Source organism: Pristis pectinata, chromosome 8 (genome assembly GCF_009764475.1).
Source record: "Pristis pectinata isolate sPriPec2 chromosome 8, sPriPec2.1.pri, whole genome shotgun sequence".
NCBI classification, from domain to species: Eukaryota; Metazoa; Chordata; class Chondrichthyes; order Rhinopristiformes; family Pristidae; genus Pristis; species Pristis pectinata.
Window position 1 is genome coordinate 101779411 of NC_067412.1, and position 26976 is coordinate 101806386.

The 26976-nt window shown below is 45.4% G+C and overlaps 1 protein-coding gene across 3 annotated transcripts in view; it reads left to right on the top strand.

Annotated features, from left to right (window-relative positions):
• arhgef6 (Rac/Cdc42 guanine nucleotide exchange factor (GEF) 6) overlaps positions 1 to 26976 on the top strand; it is a 141562-nt gene that overhangs the window by 6031 nt on the left and 108555 nt on the right. For all 3 annotated transcript variants that reach the window (XM_052022159.1, XM_052022161.1, XM_052022160.1), the window contains exons 2-3: positions 7979 to 8062; positions 26767 to 26854. In XM_052022159.1, coding sequence (XP_051878119.1) covers positions 7979 to 8062; positions 26767 to 26854 — 172 coding nt within the window. The remainder of the gene's footprint in view (positions 1 to 7978; positions 8063 to 26766; positions 26855 to 26976) is intronic.

The window sequence follows — 26976 nt, forward strand, 5'->3', positions numbered from 1 at the left end:
CGGGTCACTGGCGCTGTAAAGCGTTACGCTAACCGCTACACTATCTTTGGGATGTGAGAGGAAACTTAACCATCTGGATGAAACCCACACGGTCACAGGGAGAATGTGCAGACTCCACACAGACAGCACTGGAAGTCAGGATTGAACCTGGGCTGCTGGAGCTGAGAGGCCTGATGAAGCATCTTGATTTAAAACACATGCTCCCCGATGAGCTGACTGCCTGCAGCATTTTCTGTTTTGTTTCAGATTTCCAGCATCTGCAGTTTTTGCTTTGATATTTTAAATCCTCACCCCCAATTATGGACCTCTGCTGAGGGAAATGGTCCTTCCTGTTCACCGTCTTTGCCTCTCACTGTTTCATACTCAATGAACTCTCCCTTGGACTGTCTTGTAACTGTAACTCTCCACCTCTGGCAAAATCCTTGCTAGTCTCCTCTGCACTCTCCAGTGCAGGCACATGCTTCCTGTAGAGCAGTGACCAGAACTGTCCCCTGTGCTCTAGCTGTGGCCTCACTAGTGTTTACATAGTTCCAGCCCAGACTTCTGCCCTTGTGTTCTATGCCTCAGTCATTAAAGGCACCACCATGTCCTGCTGCCCCCAGGGATTTGTGGGCATTCACTTCCATTGCTCTGCACATCTTGGTAACTGCCCATTTACTGTGTAAGGAAGTGAAAGCTTACTGTGGGCAGATGGATTTGTGAAGTTGAGTTCAGGCATGGTCTTACTGAGGAAGCGAATAGCTTCCTCCTCCTCCTCCTTGTTCATACATCCTGACCTCGTCACCTTGTTTGACCTCTCGGAATGTAACACATCACACTTATCAAGACTGTAGGGACAACCCTGGGAATTACAGGCCAGTGAGTCTTACTTCAGTGGTGGGCAAATTACTAGAGAAGATTCTTAGAGACAGGATTTATGGGCATTTGGAGAAGCAGAGGCTGATTAGGGACAGTCAGCATGACTTTGTGAGGGGCAGATCATGCCTCACAAACCTGATTGAATTCTTTGAGGATGTGACAAAGCACATTGATGAAGGTAGAGCAGTGGATGTGGTGTACATGGATTTTAGTAAGGCATTTGGTAAGGTTCCTAATGGAAGGCTCATTCAGAAAGTCAGGAGGCATGGGGTCCAGGGAAACTTGGCTGAGTTAGATAGATCTTAGAGCAGGATAAAATGTTGGCACAACATTGTGGGCCAAAGGGTCTGTATTGTGCTGTAATGTTCTATGAATTCACTCTGCCCACTCAGCCTGTTGCCAGGCACTCTCATCTCAACGACCATGCCGACAGCGTTGTGGAGATTGGCAGTGATACCAATCATCACCCTTACCTTCAGGTCCAAGGACTGGGTTCCCAGTGCACACAGCTCTCATTCACTGAGACTCCTGTAGGTAGAGCTCCATGTTTTCTGCCTTTCAGCGTGTTTTTAAACTGCTTTGACACTTTTTATTGGATTGCACAAGCTTTCACTTTCCTGATCAACCTGCCAAAGGGCTTGCTAAATCCCTGCACACCACCCTCTCACACTCCTCCACCCCTTCTCAACAAATTCATTCAGTGTCCTGTGCCTCTCTCTGAGGTGTTAATGAGGGAGCCTGGTGCCGAGGGAGCCTCGCGCCGAGGGAGGGGCAGCACTGCGCTGAGGGAGGGGCAGACCGAGGGAGCACTGCGCTGAGGGAGGGGCAGCACCGCGCCAAGGGAGGGCAGCAGAGTGAGGTTGATGCATTATTGAAGTGACAAAGGAGGGCAGTGCCTTTGGCCATAAACGATCCCACAGCACTTATTCAGAGATGAACTGGAGTTCTGCCCATGCCCCTGAGCAATCCTTGTTCCTTTTTCAGTGTTATTCAAGCAGTTTTTCTGGTCAAGATGTTGTTGTTTATGGGAACTTGCTGTGCACAGAACTATAATGCAGGTTTAAAATTTTAGCACACTATTTTGCTTTCTAACAGGGTCTTTCATCCCACAATTTTTGTCTGGAAGCGTTTACTGAAGTAAGCACAGTACCAAAGACAGGGATCATTTTCCAGTTGTGGTATTTCATGATCAATGGTGCAGTATTCCAGTCTACACTGCTTTGAAACCTCATGGTCATGGGATACTTGGCATGTTCTGCCTGTTCCTGGGGCTCTGGTCCCATGATGTGAACCCTTGGTCTGGGTACTTCCCACACTCATTCACACACAATCACACACTGTTCCCCACCCATGTCTGCTTAGGACAGGCAGGCTCCCTCTCACATCCACACCACCAGCAACCCATCCCTCCACTCACTCACTCACTACGCCAGGGATGATTCAGGAGTCACTGCTTTCTGGACAGACTGCACCTCATTTTCATGCAAAGTCTTTCAAGGAATATAAAAGCAAGGATGTACTGCCAAGGGTTTATAAGGCATTGGTCAGACTGCATTTGGAATATTGTGAGCAATTTTGGGCCCTGTATCTAAGGAAAGATGTGCTGGCCCTGGAGAGGGTCCAGAGAAGCTTCACAAGAATGATACCAGGAATGAAAGGATTAACGTATGAGGAGTGTTTGATGTCTCTGGGCCTGTACTCGATGGAGTTCAGAAGAATGAGGGGAGATCTCATTGAAATGTACCTAATACTGAAAGGCCTGGATAGAGTGGATGTGGAGATGATGTTTCCATTAGTAGGAGAGTCTAGGATCTGAGGCCCAGCCTCCGAGTAAAGGGACATCCCTTTAGAACAGAGATGAGGAGGAATTTCTTCAGCCAGAGGGTGGTGAATCTGTGGAATTCGTTGCCACAGGTGGCTGTGGAGGCCAAGTCATTGGCTGTGTTTAAAGCAGAGATGGATATATTCTTGATTGGTAAAGGGGTTACGGGGAGAAGGCAGGAGAATGGGGTTCAGAAAAAAATCAGCCATGATTGAATGGCGGAGCAGACTTAATGGGCAGAATGGCCTACTATTCTCCTATATCTTATGGTCTTCTCCATTGGTTTAAGCCAATTATGTGGCAAGCAGTATGGAGGCAGTTCTGCACGTTGGAGCTGCAGATGAGAATTCTGTCCTTTTGTTGGGGGGGGAAGGTCGGTGGTGGTAGAAGAGTTATGAAAAGTCCTTAGGCTCAATCACAGGAGAGCAGGGCATTTCTGCTTAACCTCCCAGCCCAATTTTAATCCCTGATTCAACATCAGAAGAGGAGGTAGTGACAGTCTTAAAGCACAAAAAGGTGAATAAATCCCTGGGGCCTAACCAAGCATATCCTTAGATGTTGTGGGAAGCAAGGGAAGAAATTGCTGGGGCCCTGGCAGAGATTTTTGCATCTTCAGGTACAGGTGAGGTAGCAGAAGATTGTTGTGCCATTATTTGCCGCAAGGACAAGCCAGGGAACTACAGGCTGGTGCGCCTAACATTCTGAGAAACGGTCTACCAACATCAACTCGTACAGCAATACGGCATGGATACAGACCCAACTTTACATCCACAAATTTACTGATCAAGCCTTGTGCATTTGCATCCAAATGAATAACAAGGGTCCCAATACTGACCACTGCAGCACACCACTAGTCACCAGCCTTCATTCCAAGAAGCAACCTTCAACCTCTACCCTCTGCTTCCTACCTCTAAGCCAATGTTGAATCTACCTAACTAGCTCTCCCTGGATTCCATGGGACCTAACCTTCCAGACCAGCCTGCCATGCGGGACCTTGTTGAAGGCCTTGCTAAAGTCCAAATGGACAACATGCACTGCCCTACCCTCATCTACCCTTTCGGTTAACTCTTCAAAAAATTTGTAAAAGATTCATTAAGCTCAACTTTCCACACACAAAGCCATGCTGACTCCTAATCAGACTTTGCCTATCCAAATGCTGGTAGATCCTGTCCCTCAGAATTCCCTCCAGTAACTTTCCCTTCACTGATGTCAGGCTGGCTGGCCTGTCGTTTCCTGACTTGTCCTTGATATCCTTCTTCAATAACGGAATGACATTAGCTACCTTTCAGTCTTGGGTAACTTCACGAGTGGCTAATCAGTGCATTTGGAAAGGCAAGGACTCATTAGGGACAGTCAGTATGGCTTTGTGTGTGGGAACTTGTGCCTCATGAATTTGATTGAGTGTTATGAAGAGGTGACCAAGAGGATTGATGAGGCAGGGCAGTAGACGTTGTCTACATGGACCTTAGCAAGGCTTTTGACAGGGTAAGCTGGTCTAGAAGGGTGAGCTAGCCAATTGGATACAAAATTGGCTTGGTCAAAGGAGGCAGAGGTCGGTAGTGGAGGGTTGTTTTTCATTTTTGGAGGCCTATGACCATTCTGTGCCACACAGAATGGCGTTAGAGTGGCATGATTACTAAGTTTGCAGATGATACCAAAATAGGTGGTGTAGTGAACAGTGAAGAATGTTTCAACAGGGTCTCTATCAACTGGGAAAGTAAGCCAAAGAATGGGAGACAGAGATTAACTCAAAGACAAGTACAAAGTGATGCACTTTGGGAAGTTGAACCAGGGCAGCACATACACAGTGAACACAGAGTCTGGAGTGTTGTAGAACAGAGGGACCTCAGTACAAGTACATAGTTCCAGTAAAGTGGCAACACAAGTAGACACCATATTGAAGACGTATGGCACACTTGCCTATGTCACTTGTGGAATTGAGTAGAAGTGTTGAACACATCATGTTACAGCTGTGTAACTGTGCCTGGAGTATTGTGTGCAGTTCTGGTTGCCATATTGTGATGAAGCTGGAGAGGGTGCAGAAAGGATTCACAAGGATGTTGTCTGGACTGGAGGGCTTGAGTTACAAGGAAAGGCTTGATAGGCTGAGACTGTTTTCCCTGGAGCATAGGAGGCTGAAGGGGTAGAGGTTTATAAGATCATGAGGGGGAGAGGTGGTCGCAGTCTTTTTCCCAGTGTAGGGGAATCTAAAGCAAAAGGGTACAGGTTGAAGGTGAGAAGGGAAAGATTTAAAGAGGACCTGAGGGGCAGGTTTTTCACACACAGGGTGGAGGGTGTGGGACGAGCTGCCAGAAGAAGTGGTAGAGGTGGGTGACAGGTTCATGGATAGGATAGGAATGATTTAGAGGAATATGGGCCAAAGGCAGGCAAATGGGACAAGCTCAGGTAGGCACCTTGGTCGGCTTGGACCAGTTGGGCTGAAGGGCCTGTTTCCATGCTGTGTATGATCACTGACTGAGTGGCCAGATCATTTCCTCCCACTGCTGCCTTGGGATGTCTCCAGGTGATTGGAGAACAACTGGGGTACGTGGAGAACTTCATATTTTCTTTCCAATACATTTCAGTTTATGGCTGTGTGAATTCTTGGGTGAGAATAATGAGTAATTGGAGCTAAAAGCAAGTTGAGTTGATTGAATCAAATATAATGCATGCACTTGTGGAATTGATTTTGAATATTGTTGTGGTAAAGTTTAGCCAGTCAGCTGCGGAACCTCTGCATGTCCTCTCTCTCCCTCTCTGTTCACACAGTATCTGCACTGGATCTTAGTGCTACTCTCTCCGGCTGAAGCTATTTTTTTTTGCAACTTTGAAATAATTAGCAGCTACTCTGAAGTTTGTTAACTTCACCACTGAGTCAGCCTGACAGCACAGGCCACTCATGCAATTGCAAGTTGTCAGAGCACTGCTTGGCAGACCTAGCCTGAAGTTCTTTCGAGCAGTAACATGTTGTAGATAAAGGAGGAGCAGCAGGTTCTACACACAGATTTCCAGAATGCATTTGATAAGGTGCCACATCAAAAGTTATTGAAGAAAATAGGGGCTTGTGCTATAGGAGATGACATATTGGTGTGGATAGAAGGCTGGTTAACAGACATGGAGTAGGTGTAAAAGTATCTTTCTCTTGTTGGGAAAACAAGTGGTGCGCCACTGGGATTGGCACTGGTACGTCAACTTTTGCAATTTAATTAACTTAGATGAAGGGACTGAAAGTTTGCTTGTGAAACTTTCTGATGACACAAAGGTCAGTGAAGTTGTGAATAGGAGGTGACAAAGCTATTCTAGGTAGTTGAGTGAGTAAGCAAAGATCTGGCAAATGGAGAATAATGCTGGAAAATGTGAAATCATCCTATTTGGCAGAAAAAGCACCATTTTATCTAAATGGTGGGAGATTGCAGAGCTGTGAGATGCAGAGAGATCTGGTGTCCCGGTGCAAGAGGGTAGTGTACAGACTCAGCAAGTCATTAGGAGAGCTAACAGGACCTCAGGCTCGTTACTTTCCTTAGCAATGTTTAATATAGTACTAATTTTGTCTCTTTGGTCAGCTACACACAAATCTTGCTTCTGGTCACACCTACATGCCTATCATGCCCTTTTATAATTTAAAGTCCCATGGCTTTCCCTTTTCTAGAGTAAAAAATTGATCATCAATTTAACATGTATTCTGAGAAATTCAAATGAAGGTTCAATTTGATAACGAGATTGTCTTTTCATTTTGAAATTGTCATTTAGGTTTGAACTGAAACATGCTTCTCTGAGTCATTATTTTGCAAAATACTAGGAATGGGTGAAATTGGAATGCAATGCATCAAATCCATGGTTCCCATTTTATCGTGCTTTAAAAATGTCTCCAGACAGGAAATATAATTAGAAATAATGCTATTGGGTATTATGGATTAATCATGCAACTAGATACAGGAAGATATTAATAAAACATCAGAACAGGTTGTAATTGTCAAGTGAATTTCTCTATAGCCTGATCCCACTGGTGCCCAAGAAAGGCTTTGCCAGAGGTACAAAGCCTTTCTTGGGTACCAGTGCCATGTCCAGAGAGAGCTGGTTAAATGGATAAACAGTCCTGATAAAGAGTGTCGACCCAAAACGTCGACTGTTTATTTCCCTCCATAGATGCTGTCTGACCTGCTGAGTTCCACCAGCATTTTGTGTGTGTTGCTCCAAATTCCAGCATCTTCAGAAGCTCTTGTGCCTAAGTGGATACACAATTGGCTTGATGATAGGAAGCATAGGGTGATGATGGAAGGTTGTTTATTGGACTGGAGGCCCGTGACTAGTGGTGTGCCTCAGGGATCGGTGCTGGGTCCATTGTTTTTCGTCATTTATATGAACAATTTGGATGAGAATGTACAAGGCATGATTAGTGAGTTGGTAGATGACATTAAAATAGGTGGTATCAAAGAAGGTTTTCAAAAATTACAACGGGATCTTGATCAGCTGGGTAAGTGGGCTGAGGATTGGCAATTTGCATTTGATCCAGATAAGTGTGAGGTGTTGCATTTTGGAAAGTCAAACCACGTTAGGACTTTCACAGTCCACGGTAGGGCCCTGGGGAGTGTTGTAGAACTTAGAAGAAAAAGTACATAGTTCCCTGAAAGTGCCGTCACGGTATATGTATGTAGATAGGGTGTATGCACATAACTTTTTCCAGGAATGCAAATCGAAAACAGCAGGGCATAAGTTTAGGGGGAGAGGTTTATAAGGGACCTGAGGGGTAACTTTTCACACAGAGGGTGGTGAGTGTATGGAAGGAGCTGCCAGAGGAGGTGATTGAGGCAGGTACAATAACAACATTTAAAAGGCATTTGGACAGGAACATGGATTGGAAAGGTTTAGAGGGATATGGGCCAAACGTGGGCAAATGGGAATCATGGTCAGCATGGACCAGTTGGGCCGAAGGGCCTGTTACCGTGCTGTATGACTGCGGACCAGGAGAGTGGATCCCAGGCTGGATCCAGATGCCAAGGTGTCTCCTCGGTCCATGGGAGTAGATCGTTCCCTGGGGTACCCGGGACGGGGCAGCGGCTCCCACGCCGGGGAGTGGTGTCGGGTACAGGGTGGGCTCCGTCCCCGCCGGAGCGGGCGATCCCGGGCGGGCCCATGGATCCGGTGCCGGCTGAGCGGATCCCAGGCTGTGGTGTCATTTCCGTGAGCGGCGCGGCTTCCTGGAGCGCGGGGCCGGGAGTTGCGGGCCGAATGTGAGGGGAGCCCGGGGATGGCGGCCTGGCCCCGGCCTGTCTGACCGCAGCCTCTGCTTCTCCACAGGTGTGTGCCGAGCCCCGCACCGACAGCGACAGCTGCAGCAACATCCGCGAGTTCCTGCGGGGCCTCAGCGCGCTGCAGATCGAGGTGAGAGCGGGGCCGGGGCCCGGGCGGGGCGGGGCGGGGAATCCAGGCCGGGGTCCGGGCGGGGGGCGCGGAGAATTCAGGCCGGGGCCGGGGGAATCCAGGCCGGGGACCGGGGCGCGGGGAATCCGGGGCCGGGGCCTGTCCCAGGGCGGGGGGGGGGGGGGGCGCGGGCGCGGGGAATCCGGGGGCGGGGGGGGGGGCGCGGGGAATCCGAGCCGGGGGTGGGGGGCAGAGGCCGTCGCCCCGCACCGTCCTGGTGACACTGATTACTGCGGTTTTACCGGTAACCGTCTGATTGTTGCCCGTGATTACACTGACTTTTGGTTACACTAGTTGCTGTTCGGTTACTACCTGGTTATGCTGGTTACCGTCTGGTGGTTCTGGTGTTGTCTGGTTATGTTGGCCACTGGTTGTATTGCCCCTGGGTGCCCTGTTTCGGGTGTAAGGGTGTGTTGGTGGGGGTTGTGTCTGGGAGCGAGGGACGGGTGGGGAGAGGGTGACCATGGGCCAGGCTTCACTGAGGAAAGTCCACAAGACATAGGCGCAGAATTAGGCCATTCGGCCCATCGGGTCTTCTCTGCCATTCAATCTTTTACAACCCCATTCTTCCACCTTCTCCCTGTAACCCTTAACCCCACTGTACCAATCAAAAACCCATCAAATACACCCAATCACTTGGCCTCCCACTGCCCTCTGTGGCAACAAATTCCACAGATTCATCACCATCTGACTGAAGAAATTCCTCCTCATCTCAGTTCTAAAGGGACATCCCTTTATTCTGAGGCTGTGTCCTTGGATCCTAGACTTTCCTACTAATGGAAACATCCTCTCCACAGCCACTCTATCCAGGCCTTTCGATACTGAGTAAGTTTTAATGAGATCTCCCCTCATCCTCCTGAACTCCATCGTACAGGTTCAGAGCCATCAAAAGTTGGAAGGTTCATTACTCTGCCCATCATTAAGGCCATGGTTGATCCTTGCCCTCAGCATCACTTCCCTGCACTAACCCTGTATCTGTGGAATTTGTTGCCATGGGCATCTGTGGAGTTAAAGTCATTGGGTGTATTTAAGGCAGAGATTGATAGGTACCTGAGTAGCCAGGGCATCAAAGGTTATGGTGAGAAGGCGGGGGAGTGGGGCTAAATGGGAGAATGGATCAGCTCATGATAGAATGGTGGAGCAGACTCGATGGGCCGAATGGCCGACTTCTGCTTCTTTGTCTTATGGTCTAACCCAATCCATCCATTTACAACAGCCAGCATCTACCATCACTGTCCTGAATATTCTTAGTGACTGAGCTTCCACAGCCCTTTGGAGTAGAGATTCCAAAGATTCACATCTCTCTGTGTGAAGAATGGCTCACCCCTTATTTTGGGACAGTAACCCATGGTTCTCGACTCCCCAGCCAGGGGAAATGCCCTCCCTGCATTTCCATATAGCCGAATCCCGTTTAGGTCACTTGTTCTATGGGTCTCTGAGGAATGCCCATACCCCACTCTGACAGTGTAATCCTCCATTTGAGTGAGTGATAAGTCCAAGGAGTTTTATGTAGGTTCCATTCCCTCAGTGTGCAGCGTTGGGAGGGCCTTTCCCCATCAAGCCTTTGCAGCAACTGCACCTAAGTCCTGCGCCTTGGAGTGTGTCAGACTGCAGCATTTGGCCGTGGACAGCTCCTTGCACTGAAGGCCAGTGATTTTTCTGGGCCTTTCACCAACCTGTTAATCTTTCAACAGCAGTTAATCTTTGTCTCATCCCTGGGAACAGCCCACTGAGCACATCCTGTGGTATGCAGCATTGATGGACCTCAACAAAGATACTGCATCTCTTTCCAAAACTTTTTGGTAAACACAATTCTAGAAGGAGATGCGTGATGGCTTCACCTTCAGTGCCACTGCCTCAACAGTGAAACTCCAGCTGTGCACAAAGGATCCGACAGACATGGCCCTTCTCTCCCAGCCAAGCAAAGTCTTGGACCCGTTTGACAGTTCTTGTGCTGAAGCATTCTGCCAGTCTAATCAGGAAATGTCTGACAGGATCCACTGTCTCTCCACTTGCAGGGCCTCAGATGTAGCATGCAGACCACTCACCACCTGATTGACTTGTGTTCCAAGATGTCCTTTTGCACAGAATTCCCTGTGAGGGACAGGTGGTGTGGCACAGTCCAACTGAACAAATCATTGCACAGCAACGTGGCCAAACCCCTCCTTACGAACAGGTAGCACCTCAGCTCTTAGTGACATGGTGTTTGGCTCTGTGCACAGTTTGATGCAGCTACACACAAAGGTAGCCATCAATATGTGGGCCAGGCTTAGTGCAATTTTCCCCCTTTTCACTGGAGATTTGTACGTTGATCTCCGGATGAAATGGAAGATGTCACGGGAGACTGTAGCAGTGCAGGAACTGGGTATATGTCACACCTGTGCCATCTATAGAGTACATACACCTCACGCATCCCTGTTTTACTCCTGATTTGACTTGAAAAGGCTCACAGTTACTGTTGCTGACCATGACTGTGGCGAGTAAGCCATCGTAGAGGAGTCTCAGGATTTAAATGTACTTTTCAGGGCATCCATAGGTGGATAGGACATCCCATAGGAGTTCAAACAAGAGTCTTTTATGATTGTGACATCTGAACAGACACTAAAATGTTAGTGTACAAAGCAGTGGTGATCCCAACGCTCCTGTATGCGTCAGAAACTTGGACAACATGCCGACGACACTTGAAGGCACTTGAAAAGTTCCATCTACGCTGTCTTTGAAATATCATAAATATCAGCTGGGAAGATAGAAGAACCAACATCAGCGTGCTACATGAAGCAAAAACAACGAGCATTGAAGCCTACATTGTCAAGAACCAACTAAGATGGGGCAGTCATGTTGGTCAGATGAAAGACGAATGTCTGCCGAAACAAAGCTTCTACTCCCAGCTTAAAGTAGGCAAACGTTAAAGAGGTGGACAACAGAAGAGATTCAAAGACGTCTTAAAAGCCAACATGAAGAAATATAACATCAACATCAACAATTGGGAAACCAATGCCAAGGACAGGAAACTCTGGCAAACCATCATCCAAGGAGGAACAGCAACTTTTGAAGCCAACAGATGTGTGGAATTAGAGGAAAAGAGAAGATGGAAAGAGAGGCAGCAACAGCCAAAGCCCGACCTGCTGTCTGGAACCACCTGTCCTGAATGCAGAAGAACTTTCAGAGCCAAGATTGGACTCATAAGCCACTTGAGAGCCCATAAATAGATCAACGGAATGAAGACCACCATCCTCGACCTTGAGGGATAGCCACAACGACGACATACACTTGATGGCCAGGTACTTTCTCATTCCTAGAATCCAAGATTTCTGTTTTATCTTGGCTATGTACTCTATCCAGTGACACTGGAAAGAACTTTGTTCTTCTTTCAGTAGCTGAGTGGGTGGTGTCGACCTTGCTTTACATCTCATTCAAAAGTTGACATCTTTGACAGTGAAGTGCTCCCTTCGTACTGAAGTATGGCAGGTGTTTCAAAACTTGACAATAAGAATACACTGGCCATTTTCAGGATGGCACACTGTACCTAGGGGGCTACTGCAAGGATATGTGGTTGGTTTCAACTATTGACATGTCCTTGGTGGTGTTGAACTTCTTGAGTGCTGTTGCAACCAAACTCATCCAGGTAAGTGGAGAGTATTGCACCACACTCCTGACTTGTCCCTTGCTGACGGTGGAAAGGCCTCGTGTCAGGTGATGGGTCACTTGTCACAGAATACCCAGCCTCTGACCTATCCTTGCAGCCACAATATTTATGTTGAATTTTTAGTCGATGGTGCTGCCCAGGATGTTGATATTGGGGAGCTCAACAATGGTAACGTGAAGGGTGGTTGTTCAGACGCACTCTTGTTGAAGATGATCATTGTCTGGCACTCTTCAGGTGCAAGTTTCTCAGCCAATGACTGACTATTGTCAGGGTCTTATTGCAGTGGTTCATTGTCTGAGGAGTTGCAGTGATGAGTGGACATCCCCTTCTGATGGAAGGACGGCAATTGATGAAGTAGTGGTGATTGTCGACCACCTGGACAGTTGATCCTTCCCAAATATCCAGTATTCAAGTCATCAGAGCCTAGCCTTGTCACCTCTGGCCCAGTAGGGTGAAACACCTGTGTCCTCCAGCTCTTCCTGCATTCAGGTTCCTTCAACTTGTGCCTGAGCCTGTCATTGAAATGTAGGAACAGAACAATGCCATTTGGCCTTCCGAGTCTGTTCAATTCATGGCTAATCTGCATCTTCATACCATTCATTGGTGTTATCTGCAGTTACATTTATTTTCTTCATGCTCCTTTCCACCTGATCTGTCTTAACCTAATTGGTCTTTGGTCTTGCACCTCACTCCTTCCCGCAACTCGGCTTTGAAAACTGTAAACCCTTCGCACTTCCCTAGTTCTGAGAGGCTGTTTTCACAGGTGCTGCTCAGCTGCCTGAGTTTTGTTTCAGATTCCAATATCTGCAGTTTTATTTTTTACTCTTTATTCACGTTTCCTCCATTTCCCTTCTATTCTTAACAGTCTGTTAAAAACGTCCATTTTTCCTTAATATTGAGATCTTCTCAAGGAAGAGTTTTAAATTCACACTATTCTTTGGGGGGAAAAGTGCAAGTGAATTTGATTATCACTTGTTATGGTAACGCTGTGGTCTCATGGAGCGGAAGAGGAGGCTCGAGGGGCACAGCCTACTCCTGTCCAATGTTCAAATTCTTAATTTTAAAACTTTCTTCTCTGGATTCTGCTATGTCTTGTAACAGAATGTTCAAAGGGCTTAGTAAAGTACAGTGGGTGCTGTAATGTAGGAAGCTGTACTGCCAATTTGTGCACATAACTCTCCCACAAGAAGTAAAGGATATCATAAAAATATCGGAACAGGAGTAGGCTGTGCCCTTGAACCTCGTCCACTGTTCCATGAGGTCATGGCTTATCTTAGCAGTGTGATGATGACAAATCAGTTGTTTTCAGGCATTGGTTGTGATACTGTCCAGGGGTTCATCTGCTTTAACACTTCAAAGATAATTTGTTGTGTTGACTAGTTAATTGCTGTACTTACCTATCAACCTCATTATCATTCACTGTCAGGAACATCAAAGGCTTCTCTTTGTCTTTTTGTTCCCGTTTTCCGATCAATAGTTATTCATTGTGAGAGAATCATGGAACCTTCATATATAAGAAATAAAAACCCGGTGGCTTTGCAGAGTTGGGATTCCCCTTTTTGACTCTTTTAGAGAAGAGGTTTGGCCTTTGTGTCAGCTTGTTCCTGTGGCAGGACCCACTTCTGCTTCCTGAATGTGTTGTTACCACTGCTCTCCGTGTCAGTGCTGACAGTACACAGCAGGAAAATGGAAGCATTTCCACAGCAGTACTCGGGTTCAGGGCCACCTAGAACACCTAACAGAGGACCAAGTACTTCATTATAACTAGGAAGCATGGCTGCTCTTGTCCATGCCTTTGGTAAGTCTAGGCTTGTGTGTTATAGTTTACAACCAGCTAATCTACTTCATTCAACCCTTGAGATAATCCATATGTGTGCTTTCTGCACTAAAGTACACCACATCCTACTGAGCCAGCTCCCTTATTCCCACTGATCTGCTTTGGTTACACGTTAAACCATGCCTTGGTCTTAATATTCTCACCCTTTTGTTCAAATCCCACCATGTTCTCACCCCTCCCAATCTGTAATGCCATGCAAGATCTTTGTTGTCCTCCAATTCTGGCTACTGATCATTCCTGATTTCTGTCACTGGTAGACGTTCCTACCACTGCCTGGGCCCTGAGCTCTGGGATTGCCTCCCCGCCCCTCTCCTTCAGGTGCTACTTAAAACATCTCTCTATGATCAGGCTCTTGGATGGTGCCTTTTGTAGCTCAGTGTCAGATCTTGCAGCTTGAGACGTTTCACTGTGGAAAATTGCTGTGGAAATACAGGGTGCAATTTCATGAAATGTGGCAGGGAGGAACATCTCCCACAGCTCACGTTCTGTGTCATCCCTCTCGGTAATACCCACCTGGGGAGTGAAGTATTTATTTTGCTTGTAAGTGGTTGGTGCTCAAGATGCATCTTCTCTTTGATATCACGGTTAAACTGCCAGGCCAAGAGGTTGACCAGGCTCTGTGGAGGTGCAATAAAGCCTGTCCATTTTCCAGTGATGGAACTGGAATCAATTGCAGATCTTGTTATAATTGTGAAGGATGTGAACTGCAAGGTCGGTTGATGTTATTCCTGGCATTCTCTAACATACAAAGCTCTCTGATAAAACAAACTGTATATAACAAGCAATGGTGTAAAGGAGCAGGGGCAACGTAATCCGCTGCTTCAGGTGACGGCAGTAAGTTTCACATCTAGTTTCCTTTTGCAGTTTAGTCATGTCATTGGATCCACACAGTCTATTATTAATGTAATAAAAGAAAGTGTTTCCAAACCCAAGAATAAGCAAGTCACCAGGTAGACTCCTGTTCATTCTTTTAGCAATTTGGGGCACTTTAGGCTCCCAGAAAACTGAGTCGTGCATTTGGCTCGGCTGTTTGAGTGTGGAGTCTGGATTGATTCCCTTGTGCAGCACTTTTAGAACATAGAACGTTACAGCACAGTACAGGCCCTTCGGCCCATGATGTTGTGCTGACCTTTTACCCTGTTCTAAGATCTATCTAACCCTTCCCTCCCACATAGCCCTCCATTTCTCGATCATTCATGGGCCTATCTCTTAGACGTCCCTAATGTATCTGCCTCCACCACCTCTGCCGGCAGTACGTTCCACGGACCCACCACTGTAAAAAAAAAAGAAACTTATCTCTGACATCCCCCTATACCTTCCTCCAATCACCTTAAAATTATGCCCCCTCATGTTAGCCATTGTTGCCCTGGGAAAAAGTTTATGACTATCCACTTGATCTATGCCTCTTATCATCTTGTACACCTCTATCAAGTCACCTCTCATCATCCTTCGCTCGGAAGAGAAAAGCCCTAGCTCGCTCAACCTATCCTCATAAGACATGCTCTCCAATCCAGGCAGCATCCTGGTAAATCTCCTCTGCACCCTTTCTAAAGCTTCCACATCCTTCCTATAATGAGGTCACCAGAACTGAACATAATATTCCAAAATGTGGTCTAACCAGACTTTATAGAGCTGCAACATTACCTCGCGGCTCTTGAACTCAATACCCTGACGAATGAAGGCCAACACACCGTATGCCTTCTTACAGTCCTATCGACCTGCACGGCAACCTTGAGGCATCTCTAGATATGGACCCCAAGATCCCTCTCTTCCTCCACACTGCTAAGAGTCCTACCATTAACCTTGTATTCTGCCTTCAAATTTGATCTTCCAGAGTGAATCACTTCACACCTTTCCGGGTTGAACTCCATCTGCCACTTCTCAGCCCAACTTTGCATCCTATCATTGCCCTATTGTAACCTTTTGACAACCTTCTACACTATCCACAACACCACCAACCTTTGTGTCATCTGCAAACTTACCAACCCACCCTTCCACATCCTCATCCAAGTCATTTATGAAAATCACAAAGTGCAGGGGTCCCAGAACAGATCCCTGCAGAACACCACTGGCCACTGACCTCCAGGCAGAATACGCTCCTTCTACCACCACCCTCTTTTATGGGCGAGCCAATTCTGAATCCACACAGCCAAGTTTCCCTGGATTCCATGCCTCCTGATTTTCTGAATGAGCCTTCCATAAGGAACCTTATCAAATGCCTTACTGAAATGCATGTGCACCACATCCACTGCTCTACCTTCATCAATGTGCTTTGTCACATCCTCAAAGAATTCAATCAGGCTCATGAGGCATGACCTGCCCCTCACAAAGCTATGCTGACTGTCCCTAATCAGCCTATGATTCTCCAAATGCCCATAAATCCTGTCTCTAAGAATCTTCTCCAGTAATTTGCCCACCACTGAAGTAAGTCTCACTGGCCTGTAATTCCCAGGGTTATCCCTACTGCATTTGCCGCAAACAACGTTTGCCACCCTCCAATCATCTGGCACTACTCCTGTGGCCAGTGAGGACACAAAGATCGTTGCCAAAGGCGCAGCAATCTCTTCCCTCGCTTCGCTTAATAACCTTGGATATCCAGTGGCATGCAAAAGTTTGGGCACCCCTCGTCAAAATTTCTGTTACTGTGAATAGTTAAGTGAGTAGAAGTTGAACTGATCTCCAAAAGTCATAAAGTTAAAGATGGAACATTCTTTTCAACATTTTAAGCAAGATTAGTGTATTATTTTTGTTTTGTACAATTTTAGAGTGAAAAAAGGAAAGGAGCACCATGCAAAAGTTTGGGCACCCCAAGAGATTTGAGCTGTCAGATAACTTTTCCCAAGGTCTCAGACCTTCATTAGCTTGTTAGGGCTATGGCTTGTTCACAGTCATCGTTAGGAAAGGCCAGGTGATGCAAATTTCAAAGCTTTATAAATACTCTGACTCCTCAAACCTTGTCCCAAAAATCAGCAGCCATGGGCTCCTCTAAGCAGCTGCCTAGCACTCTGAAAATTAAAATAAATGATGCCCACAAAACAGGAGAAGGCTATAAGAAGATAGCAAAGTGTTTTCAGGTAGCCGTTTCCTCAGTTTGTAATGTAATTAAGAAATGGCAGTTAACAGGAATGGTGGAGGTCAAGTTGAGGTCTGGAAGACCAAGAAAACTTTCCGAGAGAACTGCTCGTAGGATTGCTAGAAAGGCAAGTCAAAACCCTCATTTGACTGCAAAAGACCTTCAGGAAGATTTAGCAGACTCTGGAGTGGGGGTGCACTGTTCTACTGTGTAGCGACACCTGCACAAATATGACCTTCATGGAAGAGTCATCAGAAGAAAACCTTTCTTGCGTCCTCACCACAAAATTCAGTGTCAGAAGTTTGCGAAGGAACATCTAAGCAAGCCTGATGCATTTTGGAAACAAGTCCTGTGGACTGATGAAGTTAAAATAGAACTTTTTGGCCGCAATGAGCAAAGGTATGTTTGGAGAAAAAAGGGTGAAGAATTTCATGAAAAGAACTCCTCTCCAACTGTTAAGCACGGGGGTGGATCGATCATGCTTTGGGCTTGTGTTGCAGCCGGTGGCACGGGGAACATTTCACTGGTAGAGGGAAGAATGAATTCAATTAAATACCAGCAAATTCTGGAAGCAAACATCACACCATCTGTAAAAAAAAAAGTTGAAGGTGAAAAGAGGATGGCTTCTACAACAGGATAACGTTCCTAAACACACCTCAAAATCCACAATGGACTACCTCAAGAGGCACAAGCTGAAGGTTTTGCCATGGCCTTCACAGTCCCCCGACCTAAACATCATCGAAAATCTGTAGATAGACCTCAAAAGAGCAGTGCATGCAAGACGGCCCAAGAATCTCACAGAACTAGAAGCCTTTTGCAAGGAAGAATGGGTGAAAATCCCCCAAACAAGAATTGAAAGACTCTTAGCTGGCTACAGAAAGCATTTACAAGCTGTGATACTTGCCAAAGGGAGGTGTTACTAAGTACTGACCATGCAGGGTGCCCAAACTTGCTTCAGGCCCTTTTCCTTTTTTGTTATTTTGAAACTGTAAAAGATGGAAATAAAAAGTAATCTTGCTTAAAATATTAAAGAAATGTCATCTTTAACTTTATGCCTTTTGGAAATCAGATCACCATTTACTCGCTGGCCAGAAGTTTTGACCGGGATGCCCAAACCTTTGCATGCCACTGTATCCCTTCTGGCCCCAGTGACTTTGTTGTTGATTGTTGGAGTGTAGCTTCTATTAAGCTTAGATCCTTATTCTTCCCCGAGTGTAGTCTACCTTTTCCCCATCAATCCCCAGTCATGAGCAGCTAACAGTTTCTCCATTACTGCTTGTGCTGTACCCAGGCCTTATCCAGGCTCCACCATTAATCTTCTGAGGCAGTGAGGGGAAGAGAACATAGAGTCAGGCCGTTGTTAGCTTTCCACCATAAGGTGTTTGATTGAGAATAAGCAGTGGTTAACAAAATTACACAAAAAACACAAGCTATCCACTTCAAGTTACCAAGTTTCTCCACTCCTCCAGTCTCGTGTTTAGTTTTGTTTCCATGTTTTCTGTCTGTCCACCTGTGGAATTCTCTTGGTGGTCCCATCTTTAAACACTAATAGTGATGCTTAGAATATCCTCAGGAGATTGTGTACACCAAAGCCTGCTGGGGAATACCACAGACGGAAGGTAGTAGATTCCCTAGATTATGTGTCCCTGCTGGAACAGAGAGCCTCTGCTGCAGAATGGAACAGCAAAGGATGTATGCAGAATCCAACCAACATCATGCAGACAGTGACAAAAGTGACACTGAGATCACTTCCATTTGGATCTGTGAATTCCTTTTGGATTTCTGTCCACACCCTCTTGGTAGCTCCTTGCCCCTCTGCAGGATTGAATTTGCCCCTTGTATTATTTTCATGTTCAAGGGGAGAGGTGGAATTTTGAACCAGGCTGCGCTCACTGGTTGCATGGTGTGGCTAAGTTATACATAATCTGGGGAGAGACAGCCTGCTGTGGGTGAAGGGACTAATTCAGGGTTTGGAACAGAGAATCAGAGAATAAAAATCAGGATATGTATTAAAGCACAGCCCTGTAATTATCCCATTGAGCAAAGGACATAAACGGTGACCATGCAATGGAGAAAGCTCAGTCCTTTTGCATTTCTGTTGTGGTTAAAGATTTTTTGTACTTCATGTACAGTGATTATTTGATTTCCATGGCACAAGGCGCCCTTGAAATCGATCGCAGTGTGCAACCTGATCGAACGTATTTGACTCCCATTATTATTGGATCAGTGACTGTAACAAACTCCCTCAGGTGTTCGGTAAGGCTAAACCTCTGGGGCTCTTTTCCTTGAAGGTTGAGGGATAATTGATGGGTGTATACAAACATGAACAAGCTTGCTCATGTAGATGTAGTCAAGACCTCTCAATGTGGTGCCGAACCTAGGGCCATCAGTGGAGAATGGTCACCACTGAATCCAGTTGGGAATTAAGGAGAAAGTTCTTGCCCAGAGTGTCATTCTCACAGGGAGTAACTGAGATGAATGCCAGGGAAATATCTTCAAGCTGGATTAACAAGGAGAAAGTGAGTTGAGAGGAGGTCCATGCATCCACTCTGAATTAACTTTAATTCTGGGTACATGATTCTGCACTGATAACTCTTTGGTTAATTATAATTACCAGCTTCATCTTTTAAACCCTCGGATTGCTACAAACCACTTTATAGCCAGTGAAATAAATTTTGAAGTGTTGTCACTATTGGAATGTGTAATTTGCACACTGCATCATCTTGGAAACTGTTTTTCCTCAGGTTGATTAAGGAGACGGAGGAACTCCCCTACACCTCTTCAAAATAACACCAGGTTGTTCAACTAAGAGGACAGAAAATTGTCCTATTTTGATGTTTTACCTGAAACAGCATGTTAGTCGGTGCAAAGCTCCCTTAACACTGCCCCTTTGACAGTTGGCACTCCTTTCAAGACTATTCTATGCTCTCTAAAGTGTTTTGCCTAGAACAGCTCTCAGTGTTCTAATGAGGATTTTGTTTTTGGAGCAAAACTTTCTTTCCTTTAGAATCATAGAGTTGTACAGCACAGAAACAGGCCCTTCAGCCCACCATATGCATGCTGACCTTTCTGCCAATCTACACTAATGCCATTTGCCCACACATGGTCCACTCTTCTATGTCTGTCTAAATGTCTCTTAAGTGTTGTGATTGTATCTAACTCCACCATATCCCCTAGCAGTAAGTTCCAGCTATCAACCCCTCACTGTGTAAAATAACTTTCCTCTCAAATCCCCTTTAAAACTCTTCTCACCTTAAACCTATGCCCTCTTGTTTTTGATACCCTACCATGGGAAGAAGGTCCTGACTCTCTACTCGATCTATGCCTCTTATTTTATATTTCTCTATCGGGTCACCCCCTCAGCCTCCTTCACTTTGGGGAAAACAAGCCCAGCCCATCCAGTCTCTCCCCATAATTAATGCCTCCAATCCTGGTAACAAGGTGCAAAGGAAGGGTCTCGACCTGCAACATTGACTGTCCATTTCCCTCCAAAGATGCTGCCTGACCTGCTGAGCTCCTCCAGCACTTTGTGTGTTGCTCCAGATCCCAGCATCTGCAGCCTCCTGTGTCAATATCATGGTGAATCTCCTCTGCACTGTCTCCAGCACAATCGCATGCTTCCCACAGTGTGTTAAATTGCAACATAACATCCCAACTTTTATGTTCTGTGCCCAGATCTATGAAGGCAAGCATGCCGTATTCTTCACCATCCTGTCAACTGTGTTGCCAATTTCAGGCAACTATAGACTTGAATTCCAAAGTTTCTCTGCTTATCGACGTTCCTTACTGCCCTGCCGTTTTCTGTATGTGTCCTGCCCCTATTTGACTTTCCAAAATGCATCACTTTGCATTTTTCAGGATTAAATTCCATCTGCCAGCACTCTGCCCAACTTTCCATCTGATCGATATCCTGCTGTAGCCTTATAAGATAAGATCTCTTTATTAGTCATATGTACATTGAAACACAGTGAAATACATCTTTTTGCATAACGTGTTCTGGGGGCAGCCCGCAAGTGTCGCCACGCTTCCGGCACCAACATTCCTCACTGTCCACAACACCACCATCTTTCATGTCATTTGCAAACTCACTAATTATACCTCCTACCTGCAGATTGAAGTTGTTGATGTATATAGCAAACAACGAGGGTAGCAGCAAGAGCTTTTCGAATACCTAACTGAAGTCCACGTAGACAATGTCTATTGCCCTGTCTTCATCAATCTTACTTGTCTCCAAAAATTCAATCAAATTACTGAGGCAGGATTTCCCTGCACAGAGCCATGTTGACTATCCCTCATGAGCCCTGCCTTTCCAAATATGCATAAACCCTATCCCTTAGAACTTTCTCCAATAATTTCCTTAACCCTGCCATAAGGCTCACTGACCTGTCGTTACCTGGCTTATCCCTGGTGCCCTTTGTAAAGAAAGGATTAACATTAGCTATCTTGCAGTCTTCTGGCACCTCACCTGTGGCTAACAGTAATACAGAAATCTCTGCCAGGGCCACAGCTTTCTCCTCCTTGGCTTCCTAGAGTAACCTGGGATAGATCTCATCTAGCCATGGGGACTTATCAACCCTTATGTGTACCATAGCACTTTGATACTGACATGCTCCAGATTGTCCACATATCCCTCCTTGAATTCTCTATGCTCTGTGTCGTTCTCTTTGGTGAATACAGATGAGAAATATTCATTCAGGACCTTGTCCACATCCCCTGGCTCCACACATAGATTATCCCTTTAGTCCCAAAAGGATTACACAATGTCTTGATGTTCTCCTTAATCTTACTTGGCAAAAATATTCCATGACCCCCTTTTTGCCCTTCTAATTTCTTTCTCAAGTGCTCTCCTACACCTGCTATATCCCTCAAACAGACTTCCTCAATCCCAGTAACCTACACCTGCCTTATTTGTCATCCAAGGTTCCCTAATCTTACCTTTCACCCTTACTGGAACACGTTGGCCCTGAGCTCTTACTAACTCTCTTTTAAAAGACTATCATTTGTGACCTGCACCCAGTCCTCCTGATAGAAACACTAGCCTTCTATGAAAGTTGTTTTGGATGATTTTCTGCATGTACCTCTAAGTTTTAAAGGATCTTCTCTGTTTAATTTTCACTGCTTAATTGAAGTCATTATTCAGTTACTGAACTAGTTAATCCAGAGGTCTGAACTGCCAAGCTGGAAATTTATTCAAACCCCACTACACTATTTGAAGAATTTAAATTCAAGTAATGAAGCAATCTGAAATTTAAATCAAAACCTGTTGGCAATATTGTAAACATGTGCTGTGTTCATTTGTGCTTCGTTGCCCATATGTGTGACTTCATACCCGCGCAGTGCTTCATCAGTCACCTCCCTTCTGTCAGAAGAGGATGTTTGCTGGTGATTATATACCTCCAGACAAAGAAACAGCCCATGTACGCAACAGCCATATTGAGACAACATCCGTACATGGGCTGACAAGTGGCAAGTAATGTCTGTGCTGCATAAGTGCTGGGTAATGGTCATCTCCAGCAAGAGCATCTCCTCCCCATGACATGCGACAACATTACCTTCATCAGCTTTTCCACCATTAACATCTTTGTATTCACCATTGACCAGAAACCTAACTGGACCACCCATGTAAATACTGTGGCTAAAGGAACAGGTCAGAGGCTGAGTATTCTCCAGCAAGTGACTGGCCTCCTGATACCCCAGATCATTTCCACCACCTATAAGGCATAAGTTTGGAGTGTGATAGAATATTCTTCATTTGCCTAGATGAGTGAAGCTCCAACACTACTCAAGAAGCTCAAACCATCCAAGGCAAAGCAACCTGCTTAATGGTCTCTCCTTTATTCCCTTCACTACCAACACAAGAAGGGACATCAATGGCAATTGAAGATTGATTGTATTTACCAACCATACCCCTATCCTGTAAATAAATTTAAGAATGAAACAGCACATTTTATTTTCTTTTATCTTGCCCACTGTGGATGACCTCACATTTGCCTAAATTGAAATCCATTTTGCACAGTTTTTCCATTTGCTTTATGATTTAATGTTTCCATCTACTCTGCTGACAATGTTGCCTGACTTTGTGCTATAAACAAAGTTAACAAAAGGTTTACTGTCGCATTATCCAACTCACTGATTAAGACAGTGAGCAGTTGCAGCCCCAACAATAAACCTCAGGGGATCCCACTGGTCACAAGCCACCCAAGACAGTTTTCCTGTATTCCTGTCGCACTGCAGCAGCATCGTGCAGGTGTAACCTTGATAAAACACCAATAAATCCCTTCTGAAATCTATGCAAACATCAGGAATTTCACTGCATGTTATTTCTGGCTTTCCAAGAGGAGGAAGTAAAGAGCTGCTAAGAGCACAAAGGCCCCAGCAGCAACAGAGTGAGCCAGCCGGTGATCTGATGCTACCTGGGGCTGTGCACTGCGTCAAATAAAACTGTGAAAACTGCCAAAGGTGCAAAGTCAACAGGTTGACCATTCCTGTGCTGATTTTTGTGAAGTTATAAGACAAAGGTACAGCACTGAATGTGGTCAAGGGAAGTTTGATGAAAACACAAAGACAATATTTTAATCTTTTTTAAAAGGAAATATCGCGTCTTGTATCTGCATTTGCAGCAAGCATGAAAGAGCTTATTTGCAGTTCACAGTGTGTCAGAACGGGTGTAAAGCTGAAGCCCTGTGTATCATGTCCTGGTGGGTGTAAAAGATTTACAGCACTATTCAATGAGCGGGAGAGTTCCCCCTACTCCCCTGGTACCCTGGCCAATGTTTATCCCTCACATACCATCGCTCAGTGAGGTAGTCATCCCTGTTTGATTTGTGGTGCTCTCTCTGCATAAGTTGACTGCAACAACAAAAACTGCACTTGAGGAGTGTTTCAATAATTGTTCATTGGGAGCTCTGGGGCAATGTGAAGGTATTAATGTGGGTAATGCCCTCGACGTGACTGTAATATAAATCCAACAAATCAAACCCATGTTGTGTGTAGCAGAGACCCACAAATGGTTGATTTCATGCATGCAAATGGCTACTGTTTGTGAATTTCATACTTGGTAAAGAGGAAGGAAGCACTGGTCAGATGGTTTAAAAAAACCCTCGTATGCTTCAAGCTGAATGTCTTTAATTCCTTCCGTGTTGTGCCTGTAAATTAAATGGATGCTGGAATATCTATTCTTAAACTGTTGGTTTAGTTGGAATGAATATTTAATACTGAACACCACTTTTAAAATATTGTCTTTGCATTTCAATCAAACTTCCTTTGACCATGTGGAGTCATTGAGAGATGCAACAGGGAAACAGGTCCTTCAGCCCATTGTCTGTGCAGACCGTCAACTACCCATTTACACTAATCCTATGCTAATCCTTTTTTTATCTTCCCCACATTCTCATCAGCTCCCTCCAGATTCAACCGGTCACCTCCAACTAAGGGCAATTTACAGTGGCCATTCAACCTACCAACCTACGTATCTTTGGGACGGGGAAGGAAACTGGAGCCCTCGGGAAACCCGCACAGTCACGGGGAGAATGTGAAAATCCACAGACAGCACTCAAGGTCAGGGCTGAAGATGGCTTTTGCTGTGAAGCCGTGACTCAGCCAGCCTCGCCACTGTGCCCTCCACACTCAGTACTGTACTTTTAATGTGGATTACAAGATCCTGTCTAAGGTCATAATCATTTGAATTAAGTCTGCTCTTGGCCTGGTGATTCACACGGGTCAGACCTGCACTGAACCCAGCAAGAAGTTTGCTAGCAGCCTTGTGTGACCTAGGGATGTGATCACCAACATACTGGACAAGGAACACTGGTCAGCTTGGACCACAATATTGTATGGTCCATGATGAATGTGCTCTCTAAAATGGCGTTTGGGAAGGAAATCCACAATTGGATACAACTACACAGACATCAATAGTACAGTGCTAATCAGTGGGTGGGAAATGGAAAACATCCTGATCAAATCTCAAGTTAGACAGGTTGCCTGTTTTCCTCTGTCTAATTTGTGTTCTGTTGAGCTCTTGGACTTGGCAAAGTGCTTAATACAGGAAGGATGTAATTATATATTGGGTGATATAAGAAATAGTGCCCAGGTGAGAACCTTCTGGTACGTTTACGATGTCATTCTCACCTGCTCAGATCCAGTGATGGTCCACAGATTGAGCATCTGTAGCCACTTCAAAAGGACGTCCAGGGCCAGAGTTAATCACTCTTTGGCAGCTGGTCTACCTGACCCTTTGACTCCTTCATCGTCAGCTGGACTATCTGCTGGGAATGTGGCAGCAAGAGCTAGGTGGGACGTTTGACCAAAGTGAAGTATGGCCAGGCTTGTGAGGCCTGCATCCCTCTTAATTGCAGGAAGGAACCTGGTTGTCCCATGTGGAAGCTCTTCACGTTGCTTATAACTTTGTGCCTCTGTTGCAAAAGTTGCCTGAGCCATTTCTCAGTTTATCTGGAGGGCAAAAATGGGTTGTGCCCGTAAGTGTACAAATCTTCAGAGGAAGTTTGGGTGGTGTGATCGGGAATATTCCCAACATGGCCCTCATCCTAATTGCTACCCTTGTTTATGGTAATGTTAAGTATCACATTGACCCTGGTACACAAGCACCAAGTGCCACTATGTGCTGAGGTTCTCTGGTTCCCCAGTGTGGCTGCGTTGTATTGGAATATACCTTTCACTGTGGAGTGGACCTTTCACAGGTCCACCTATCTTGTTCAGTTAATTTTTTGACCATATGTCAGTCAGTGGTCCGCATGGACCATTCAAAGCCCCGTGTGGAAACAGACATGATAGATCCTTTCAGATAGTTCACCAAGCAGCCTGTCAAAGTCATTTTGCAAAGTGTCTTGGTGCCAGAACTTTCAACAAATGCCGAGACCCTACTTGGCTGGTACAGCTGGCACAGCTAGAATCTCATTCCCACCGCCTGCTGGCCTGAAGGTGGCTGTGCTGAGGATGAGACCGCCATCAATCTCCTGCTGTAATGTGCATTTACTGAGAAAATCTGGGAAGGGAAACAGTGCTTTAGTCCTGAGTAGCTGCATTAACACAGTGCTATTCCCAGTGATACAGTCTGAGACCCATGCTGATTGCTGCTGGAAGGCCATTAACTCAGTGAAAGATCTGCCTGAAAATTGCTCATCTTCCTGCACAAGGGACTGGGGACTGTTCATGACCAAACGTTGTGCATGAGCCCACCAAGGTCTAGACTAGTTGCTGAACTTGATGAACTAGTTGCACCGCTTGAGCTCTCTGGGGAAAGCCTCTGTACATTGAGGAGCTGGAACCCACAGAAAACCCTCCGGGAAGGTTTGTTCAGGGAATGTATGTGAAGGGAAATTGAGATCATACTTTCTTAATCTAAAACAGAATGACATGGTTTATATTGAAAATGGCAATAAGGTATTCTGTGTTAAATATATTTAGCAAGTTTTAAGAATAAAGGAATTGCTGGATTTTTGAAATGGAACAAAGTCAATTAGAGATGATTGTTTAATGGAAATGTTAAATCTATTTGTTACACAGTTCAGTAACTTCACTTTAATGAGATGGACTTTGAATTAATTCATGCAGAAATTTTATTTCAGTTATTTTTATCGTGTTGGGTTTGTACTGAGTGGGGTGTCAGCCAAAAATATTGTGGTTAGCATGTTACCGTTTAAAAAGATACAGCAGCTCTGTGGTTATTTCTGATAATCTTGAGGACAAGAGTAGTAATCCTGGCAATCTGAGTGTAAGTCCCACTGTATAAGAAAAGGCTTTGAATTAAAGAATCAAAATCTATAATAAAATTCTGGTCTCAGGAACAATGACGATGGAGCTGTTGGAATTGTGAAAACACAGCGGATTTACTAGTGTTACTTTGGGGAAGGAAACCTGTCATTCTTGACCTGGTCACAGCAATGTGTGATTCTGGCTCCACCTCCGTGTGCTTGTGTTTGCTCCTTGGAGTGGTTCAGGAGGATCAAGGTCGCTACCTACCTCCTCAGTACAAGGAGGGATGGATACTGAATTCTGACTTGTCAGCTCTGCGCATCCTTCAAACATACTGATTTGAACCTGTTATTTCTTTACTAGTTTGTCATGAACTTATTTAACTTTGTTGTTTGTAGCAAACTTTCGATGTCAATGACCTATACAAGGGGCAGAACTTCAACAAAGTTTTGACCACCCTCTCAGCACTTAACAAGGCTACCGAAGGTAAGACATGGCTCTTTGTTATCCCATCTTCTGTGTGATTACAGATAACAGTAACGTGTGTCTGTCTGTTTTGCATTTTTATGCTTGACCTGCATATTGCCCGAATGCTCATCGTGTGCCTT